We start from the raw sequence: 9,535 nt of genomic DNA on the forward strand, positions 1-9,535 counted from the left end.
CGCCGGAATCTATCGTCATAAATCTGATTTATACCATAAGTAATTTTTTTTTACATTTTCATTTTTATTTTTCTCTCTCTCTTTCCTCTAATCTCTCTCTCTCTTCATTTTCTCATTTCTCTCGTAACTGTAATACTTTCGTAGTTGTAATACTGTAATTAACTATTTATCTTTTTATCCTTATGGTCTTCAGTATCATTTACTGTTTTCCTTCAACTCAGTGAACCCTACCTCCTAACTATTATTAATTCACTTCCTTGTGTTCTGTGTTGTAAAGTTCAATAATAATAATAATAATAATAATAATAAATTCCATGGTAACTTGTTTCCCTCCAAGCCAGGAACAATAATGTGTGTTGTTTTATCAGTGGAGCCCTCCTCTACATCACCATTATAAGTATGGATAAGTTAAGGATTATACATTATTATTAATATAACATTAAATCTATACATGTAGAACTAGGATATGCTATCATATAACGGGATAGGGTGCGTCTGGTACTCTGATCAATTCCATAGAAACAGACACTGATATCCGTAAATATATCAGGTAATGGATCCACTACTAAAAGATTACAATAATGACAAATTAATGAAGGTGTCTCCTAACCTTTAATACGAAGTTCAGGGCTAACTCTTGGTACAGTTTTGTGGTGCCTATGACGTCGAAAATAATAACTGTTTAATAATATTAAGGAGAAAAAATATTGTGAAGGGCGCTTTCCTACACGTACATGTACAATATAGTTTATACATGTAGTAAGTGGTTTGTGCATTTCTGAGATACATAAAGGTTGGTATTCCTTTGCTTGAGAAATGTTTTCTGATTAATCTCTCAGTACCATACCAATTGAAATGAGGAGTAGAGTGACCTATCCTTGGTAAATGAAGTCATGCTATAGAAAGAGAAAAGGAAAGAAGAAAAAGGGAGAGAGAGAGAGAGAGAGAAAGAGACAGTTGGGACAGGGAAAGAGGGAGAAAAAGAGAGAAAATTACAAGGAAATAGAAAGATCATACAATTACTAGGTGTTACCATTTAGTCTTAATGCTAGGCTACTGATTCTTTGTAAGCCAATACTGAGAGAAGGTAACTTAATCCCTGACAGGCCACCACTAGAATCCCTTGACTGGGCAATAATTAGTGCCAACTAAAATTAATTAAAACAAAATAGTACAATAAAACGTATAATGACTACAGTATACGTACATGTACATGCATACATACCATATCTCTGCCTTGATCTCTACTCATGATATCATCAACTGGTATTACATGCACATCACTCAAGGATAAATCTATAATCATCACATCAGTGTCATAATGTAACTGACAATCATTACACAGTACCTCTCATTTTACTTGCTTTCTTATAGTAGGTCTCTGGTTGCATTGAGCGTGTTCATATACTTGAGAATAAACCACCATGTCCCCACTGTCCAGAATCATCTACAAGTACATGTAAATGAAAAGCATAATGTACAGAATGAATTTAATATAAAATATTATGGTACTAACACTATGCACTAAAATAAAGAGGGTCTCATACCAACAATATGATATTCCTTACCTACGCAGTGTACAATAATAGCATCATTAGTTGATGTGTTTTGTGGTTGTGTCACGTCACCAATGAGATACTGTATTTCCCTCTCCTCTCTCTCTTCCTCCTCCTCCTCCTCTTCCTCTTCTTTTATCTTTAATGATGAGTAGTTGTGTTCTTTCTGCCATTCCTGCTTCTTTCTTTCCTTCTCTTCTCTTTGTCTTTTCTTTTCTTCCTCCATGAGTTTTTGTCTCTTAATCTTAGCTTATAAGAAGTATAAGAATTTCGTGCTTATATGCATGTACAAGTACATTGAGTAATTAAACTGTTGTAATTAACTGTAGTTGTACATTTTTACAAATCAGCCATTAAAAGTTATGTTCAGAAAAAATGCAATAAAAAATTAATTCATGCAAACTTTATTTTTGACTGATTTGTGACAATTTAACATTTAAAATTTATCCATTTAAAGTCAGTCCTGAATTTTTAGTAAGGGCAAGTAATATTAATTTTGTGGTGTAACTATTGTGACCTTAATACATGGTTTAGCCCATGGTTCTTGTCAAAATTGACTTCAAAACAAATATCATTTTGACTAAAATTTTCTACTGACACATTTCCTTGGAACAATTAGGCTCTAATTTAATAATTGGGCCAGAGACTATAATTCATAGCTACATGTAAATAAATTTTATGTTACTACATTTTCCAATACACACATGACATGCATGAACTACATGCATTTGGTAAATCAAACCTTCTTTCTTCTCTCTTCTAGTTGTTCTTCAGTGAGTGGTTTCCTTTTTTCGTTTTTGAGATAATAACTCATCAGTTGCTCTGAGTTGACCTCCTCCAGACCCACCACTTCTTAAAACTCTATCATCAGTTGAAGGGCCAGTAGAACTCAGTACTAGTTGTTCTGTAAAACAATAATTAATAATGAAGGCTGACTTCGTCAATAAAATTAATCATAATAAAGGTGTCAAACATGCATGCATGCATAATGTACCAATTTGGAGCAACATTAAAAATTAATATGAAAAATTCTAATTTGATAGAAATCAGCTCTAACTTTTCATACAACATAAGTACATGTATGTGTATCAGGAAAAAAAGGAAAATTTAGAATACTGACTTTTTCATTTTTGGTAGAATTTGGGATGACCCTATGGTACAGGGACATTGGCCTAATTTTATTAACTTTAAAAATTTGTAAAAAATTTAATTTTGATTGGAATCAGCAATCAGCTTAAACTTTTTATATACACAACATACAAAACATGTATATGTACCAGGAAAACATATAAAATAGATAATTTTCTTGTTTTTGTTTTGACAAATTTTAACCAAATACCCTGTAGTAAAGTACCAGAGGCTTTGGCCTGATTTTGAAGCAGCTTTAAAAAGTTATAAAAAATTGACTATAATCAAAATCAGCTCAAAGTTTCCACACAACATAAGTACATCTATGTATCTGGAGAAAAATAGAGAATTCTCTCATTTTAATTTTTGGCAAAATTAGGCCAATGACCCTTATAGTACAGGGACTTTGCAAATACATCTAAATTGACTTAACTTCACATCATCCATCAATTACTGAATAGCGAGAAATTTTCATGGCCCAAAAAATTCACGAATTCATTCAAAAATCTATTTCATGTAGAGCTGGGCGATAGTTTCGAATATATTCACTATCGCGATAGTATAGAAGCTATTGTGATGTGATAGTAGTATTTAAGCTATCGTGATAGTGGATCTAGCTAGCCAGTCTAGGCATGCTCTGTGCTATAACCACATTTTTAGCCATTAAGTGCTATAGTCATGGCAAGAGGTGCATTACTGACATTTAACATTTCAATTTTAATTGCTAATCATCATTATTAATTTTTATTAGACAAACCCAGGTCAATCCCAACTTACACAAGTTGAGGAAAACAGTCAAAGCTCAATCCAGTTCTATCTATGATCCGAGGATTCCAAGCTCAACCATGCACTGATAATATTCAGGTCAGATGATTCAGAACAGGCTCGATTTGATTTTGGTTGGGAAAATGGCATGGACGGGGCTGCAGAGAATTACTAGTATACTTAACCATGAGAGTTGAGAAATGAAGCCATTCACCATGATCTGACAGTTCTGCAGTAGCCAGTAAGTGTTCCTGATATAACTTAACAATTTCCACAAGTCTTGGTATAGTCACCCCTCTAGTTTTGCATGTCTATCCTGGGCTGGATATGTTGAAATTAGATTATAATTATTGAGATATACTCGTGTCACAACTGAAAAATTAGGTCCCTTGGCAAAAAAGTTCCCCCCAGAAAGCGATGGTCTCCAGACCATAGCTCCGTAAAATTTTAGTCCCCTTGACTAATATTGCTTGCCAAAAGCTAAAAACTTAACACTAAACTCCAAAGCCTAAGCACTAAAATCTAACTCTAAATTGTACTGAAAAAACTGTCAAAGGACCACTTTTAGCTAGGACCATATATGGTATGACACTGGACTTACATGACTAAGAAGTTTTTTAATAATATTTTGGCATCATGGACACACAATGTTGAGGTCTTTTCTGATACTAGTTTTTATAAAGCTATTTGTACACTTTTAAAGTTTTTATTCTTTTGATATCTCTTATAATTTCATGGGTCCTTGAACGTTTTAAGTTGTTTCATGTTTAGTGTCAGATAAATGAAGGAAAACAGAAATGTTATAGGCATGCAGAAGTGTAGCTATGGCATGCATCAAAAATAATTGTTGATACTAAATAAAAAGATAACATTGTTGTTTTGGGTTTATAGAAACCATGAAACCCTTATTGTTTTGCTAAGAGATATGGTGTCTCTTAATGTAATGAACATACTGACCTCTTTTACTTATGTATGAATAAAATTCATCCTCTTCTATGCATATCAATTTTTAATGCTAGTGGCCTAATAATTAGATATGTATAAGCATTTGTTATGATGCATGAATGGGTTTGTCTTGACAGTGTTATTTTATTTTCATTATTGGTCAGTATAATTTTTTGAAACTATATTGCTACAATTATTTACCTTTTCTCTGTTTTGAAAATCACATCCTTCAAAGGAGATAATGCCAACTTTAATTGTACATTAATGCAACTGTATTTAAACCTGTATTCTAGCTTTTACCTATTTTCCTCGCTCCACTTTTAGACTATATGCAATCAGATGTGGGCTATAATAGCTAGTTATTTTTCCCATGTGGGTGTTTTAGTAATCATACCATTAACACACAAAAATAAGGCTGCAAATATCTTACCATTTCTATTTCAATGGAAACAAGAAAAATTGTGAATGAGTTTGTCTATTACCATTGTTACGTGTGTGTTACAATTGGTTTTTTGTGCAATGCATTGTTATGTGTGTTATCATTGTTATGTGTGTGTTACTACTGTATATGTGTGTGCATGTGTGTTTTTACTATTGTAGATGTGTGTGTGTAACGGATGTCATCTGACACTCTTACATTGTCTGCACATTTGTCCATTCAATTTTTTATTCAATTACCTAATGAATGATAGTAGTGCCTCAATTAAAAGGTAATTGTATAGTATTATTTATAATTTTGTAGAATGCACTGCAGAGAAATATTGTTAACATTTTACTCTAGTTTTTATACACACAGGTTTGGAGTGTCTGAGAAAAAACATTAGATAGGATAGTCTCACTAGTCAGACCATTCCCAAGCCTACAGTCATTTGGGTGGACAGTGGAGAAGAGCCTGGTACATTGCTTAAAGTAGTCTTGTTCCTACATTCAGAAAAGGATGTGACCAATGGTATGGCTAGCAAGACGACAGATATGCTGTGTCAAATGATGAAAGGAGGATTGTAAATTTATTGTATATACAGTTTTTCTAAACCCATGCAATTAAATGTCTTTTATTTATTCTTTTCTGTTTTCATTATTTTAATGATAAATTTTACAAAAATGGCCTCAAACCAAAAACTAGAATATTCACTACTTCAAAAAGTTTTCTTCCTATTGATTACATTAATTATTAATATTCAAATGTTAGTTCAAGGAAAGTCAGCATCTATCCATGCTTCAAACTTGGCAATTTTGTCATCACTCCACTTAGACTTCTTTTCCTTTGTATTGCCATCGACTGGTATAGTACCATCTTCCACTAAACCAAATATAAACATTCGGTAACGAATCACATCTTTTTTCTTGGTCAAATCAATTTTGTACTCTTTCATCATGTAGCTTGCATCACTTTGTGTGAAGAAATATTGAATAGTATTTTCCCAACTGATGTTTCCCTCTACCTTCACTATTCTGCCTTGGTAAAGCTGTGTCTTACGATAAATCTTGAATTCGGATAATTTCACATGATCTAACCCCTTGATAGCCTCAGGCATCTCTGAGGAGGTCCTGAACTATGCTTTATCAAATGGATATCCCATGCCACGTGGATCAGGATATTTATTATCCTTGGCTCCACAGAAAGACATTGATACCGTATTATCCTACATAAAATAAAGTATACCAAGTTAATTACAAAACCTGCAATGACTTTATGCATAGTAAAAGCTGCATAAAAAGCTAGTAAACATACCTCTGAGATGATATCATTAGTGAGTATAGCAAAAACTACATAATCAATGCCCAATTCAGTACCATTGGGTATCATCATATTTGGAGGCCATCCACATAAACAGCGTGGATCTTGATACTCCGATGAATCAGGTACTTTGCGGGCTACAGAGGACTCTACATCTAGTCTGACAAATGTTGCAGACTTTGTAGTAAGAGTGCATAAAAATTTATCCATTTCGATGTAACAGCGCTGCTCATGCATGCATTAGCCGCTTAGGAGCAATGAAGATTCGCACAGTAAATGGCTTCAAATTTTTAATTTCGTTTTCATCTACAGTGGCTTCAACCTTGACTACCCATTTGTAAAGCACATGGTTGAGTTTAGCATTGACTTCTTGCAATTCCAAACGAGGTGCAGTGAGATATGTGGCAATACCTCCATCAGGTGTTGTAGAATTTTTATCTCGTGGCAGGATTTGTACTCCAGTGAGTTTTACATGAGGTGGGGCACTTTCTTTGAGTGCATGTTGCTTGTATTTGTTTATAATAGACTGACAAAAATCATCAATGTGCCTGTGCCAATTCCAAAAGACTGGATCACGAACTGCAACAGAGGTGAACCCCATTACTCCCCAACGGTTTTTGTTTGACATGTATGTCTGGTAACCAATCTCGCCAAATTTGTCATGACCAAGGTTGTGTAGTGTGCCATACAAGTCGCTATCAATGAACTCCTTTGAGCCTGGGCTTACCTCCTGCAGCTGATGTGCCTCAGCCTCAACAATTATGCCAACCCAGTTCATGGCATCGTCTTCTGTGAGATGGAACTTTCCTTGATCGCCATTTTCTTTCTTTGTGTAAAAATAACCTTGAATAATGCCCTTGTTGATGTTGTTACGCCAGAAAATCATTGTATCTTTGGAAACAGTAGCAAGTTTTTCAGTCATGTAGGGGGAATGCTGCTCAAGCCAACCTTGAAGTGGAGGCCTTGCTCCATACTCATCTCTCAGACCTGGGGGTGGTGTATAACTTGGCTCCACCACCTGATCATAGCTCCATGAGTCCACCAGTCCTATGTCAGACCAACTCAACCGCTCTGCATTGTATTGGGCTACCATCTGAGAATGCATGTAAAGGAACAGTTCCCCTTGCCTATCAATGGTTCGGTGGATCTTTTTATCCTTTATTGTACTAATTCCTGACCAAGGATAGACGAGATGCCAATGGTAGTGATGGTCATTGAGATCATAATCTTCTCGCCAATACGAGAGGGTTTCTATTGCCCTTAAAGTGTCCGCTGTAGTAGGATTTGAGTCTGGAAGAGTCGGACCCACGATGACCTCAGGGATGACGATTTTCTCAATCGGAACAGCTGGCATGGCAAATTCTAAAGGCCACTATACACCAGGCAATGCTATTGCAGGCAATCTGTGGTTACTTTGATCTTCAGGCAACACTGTTGCCTAGAATAGAAACATGTTCTATTCTAGGCAACACATTGCTTACAACATCAAAGTAACCACAGATTGCAAGCAATAGAATTGCCTGGTGTATAGTGGCCTTTAATGCTCCTTTAGTGAGGGTGCCACAACTCCTAAATACTGAGCCTCTTTACTATGCGTTAGAAAAACCCCCATTGCCATTTTAACAAGATGAGGATTAACACAATCTTTTATAGCAGTTTCTGCTACTTCAATGGCGGCCTCCAACGAATCATGTTTCTCAGCTTCCGATGGCTGTAAAACAAACAAGCGAGCGAAAAGCTACGGCAGCGGCCTCTGAGGCCGCCTGGACCAACTTGAGCATCATTTTCTGCAACTCTATTCCACTGGCTGGATGAAAATCACGAAATGATGGTGAGATACCATGGCCATGTGCAGGCTTGTTTTGAAAAAGATTTCTGATCTTAGCCTGTACTTGAACTCTTGCTATGGTGAGAAAATAAATAATAGATCTACTTATTAAATATGTAAAACTAGTAGAAGCTACCTTGACTATCCATGCTATGAACTCGAGGAGTCAGTGAATATCTTAAGGCTGCAGGCTTGCAATAGTGAACTTTCAATAAAGTGAGGGCTGAGTCTGCTAAAAAAAGTGAAAATGATTTGGTAGCACTTGGAAGTTTTATAGCAGTACAGTTGAGTATAGGTGTGGTTCTGTTCATGCAACGCCCATTTATGATTATGAGTTATGACTCAAATTAATTTAATATTATTTTATATTTTTAGCCACACAACTTAAAAATACTGAATTACATTAAATGATGTATTTCACTGTTTGTAACAGATATCCTTCATTTAAACTATCTTCCAACCATTTCAATGAGAGTACTGTGGCCTTGTGTGTATTCCATGGCAACTTGCTTCCCTCCAAGCTAGGAACAATAATGTGTGTTGTTTTATCAGTGGGGACCTCCTCTACATCACCATTATAAGTAAGGATAAGTTAAGGAATATATACATCATTATTAATGTAACATTAAGTATGCATAGTAGAATTAGGATATGCTATTATATAACGGGTTAGAGAGAGTTTGGTGCTCTCATCAATTCCATAGAAACAGACACTGACATCGGTAAATATTTCAGGTAATGGATCCACTACTAAAGGATTACAATAATGATGAATTAATGAAGGAGTCTTTTTACCTTTAGTATGAAGTTCAGGGCTGACACTTGGTATAGTTTTGTGTTGTCCATAACGTGGAAAATAATAACTGTTGAAAGTGTTAAGGAGATAATTATCAGTCATAGAAACGCATAGAAATTAATGTGAGGAGTTTCCCTACATGTACATGTACAATATAGTTCATAGTAAGTGGTTTGTGCATTTCTAAGATACATAAAGGTTGGTATTCCTTTGCTTGAGAGATGTTTTCTGATTAGTCTCTCAGTACCATACCAATTGAAATGAGGAGTAGAGTGACCTATCCTTGGTAAATGAACTGATGCTAGAAAGAGAAAAAGAAATAAGACATAAAGAAGAAAAAAAATGGGACAGAGAAACAATTAGTACATATTACCATTTAGCCTTAATGCTAAGCTGCTGATTCTTTGTAAGCCAATACTGAGAGAAGGTAACTTAATCCCTGACAGGGCTACCACTAGAATCCCTTGACTGGGCAACAATTAGTGCCAACTAAAATTAATGAATACATAAATTCACAATACATGTAGTACATGAACAATAAAAACTGTATAATGAGTGAATGACTACACACTATACGTACATGTACATTGTACCATATCTCTGCCTTGATCTCTACTCATGATATCATCAACTGGTATTACATGCACATCACTCAAGGACAAATCTACAATTATTACATCAGTTTTATAGTGTAACTGACCATCATTACACAGTACCTCTCATTTTACTCGCTTTCTTATAGTAGGTCTCTGGTTGCATTGAGCGTGTTGATATAGCCG

General features: G+C 35.2%; 1 protein-coding gene, 2 long non-coding RNA genes and 1 pseudogene across 3 annotated transcripts; all 4 read right to left on the minus strand.

The window, feature by feature from the left end:
• Nucleotides 1-115: 115 nt before the first annotated feature.
• On the minus strand, nt 116-1,893 carry LOC109589345 (chromodomain-helicase-DNA-binding protein 1-like; annotated as a pseudogene).
• Nucleotides 1,894-5,946: 4,053 nt separating this feature from the next.
• On the minus strand, nt 5,947-7,493 carry LOC105315215 (tyrosinase family protein asqI-like). Its single transcript, XM_011409772.2, is given in 3 exon segments — nt 5,947-6,037; nt 6,127-6,364; nt 6,366-7,493. Coding segments are annotated over 3 exon segments (1,449 nt in total). The 5' UTR covers nt 7,487-7,493; the 3' UTR covers nt 5,947.
• A 294-nt stretch (nt 7,494-7,787) lies between these two features.
• LOC109589347 (uncharacterized) lies at nt 7,788-8,541 on the minus strand. The gene is made up of 3 exons (XR_002188654.1): nt 8,363-8,541; nt 8,097-8,189; nt 7,788-8,035 (listed from the first exon to the last, which is right to left on the minus strand). It is a non-coding gene; the product is annotated as an uncharacterized LOC109589347 (long non-coding RNA).
• A 72-nt stretch (nt 8,542-8,613) lies between these two features.
• LOC109589346 (uncharacterized) lies at nt 8,614-9,529 on the minus strand. Its single transcript, XR_002188653.1, has 6 exons — nt 9,473-9,529; nt 9,350-9,420; nt 9,130-9,245; nt 8,949-9,057; nt 8,756-8,823; nt 8,614-8,710 (listed from the first exon to the last, which is right to left on the minus strand). It is a non-coding gene; the product is annotated as an uncharacterized LOC109589346 (long non-coding RNA).
• Nucleotides 9,530-9,535: the final 6 nt, after the last annotated feature.

The sequence above is a fragment of the Amphimedon queenslandica genome, unplaced genomic scaffold, assembly GCF_000090795.2.
Source record: "Amphimedon queenslandica unplaced genomic scaffold, v1.1 AMPQUscaffold_11412_Cont14922, whole genome shotgun sequence".
Lineage (NCBI taxonomy): Eukaryota > Metazoa > Porifera > Demospongiae > Haplosclerida > Niphatidae > Amphimedon > Amphimedon queenslandica.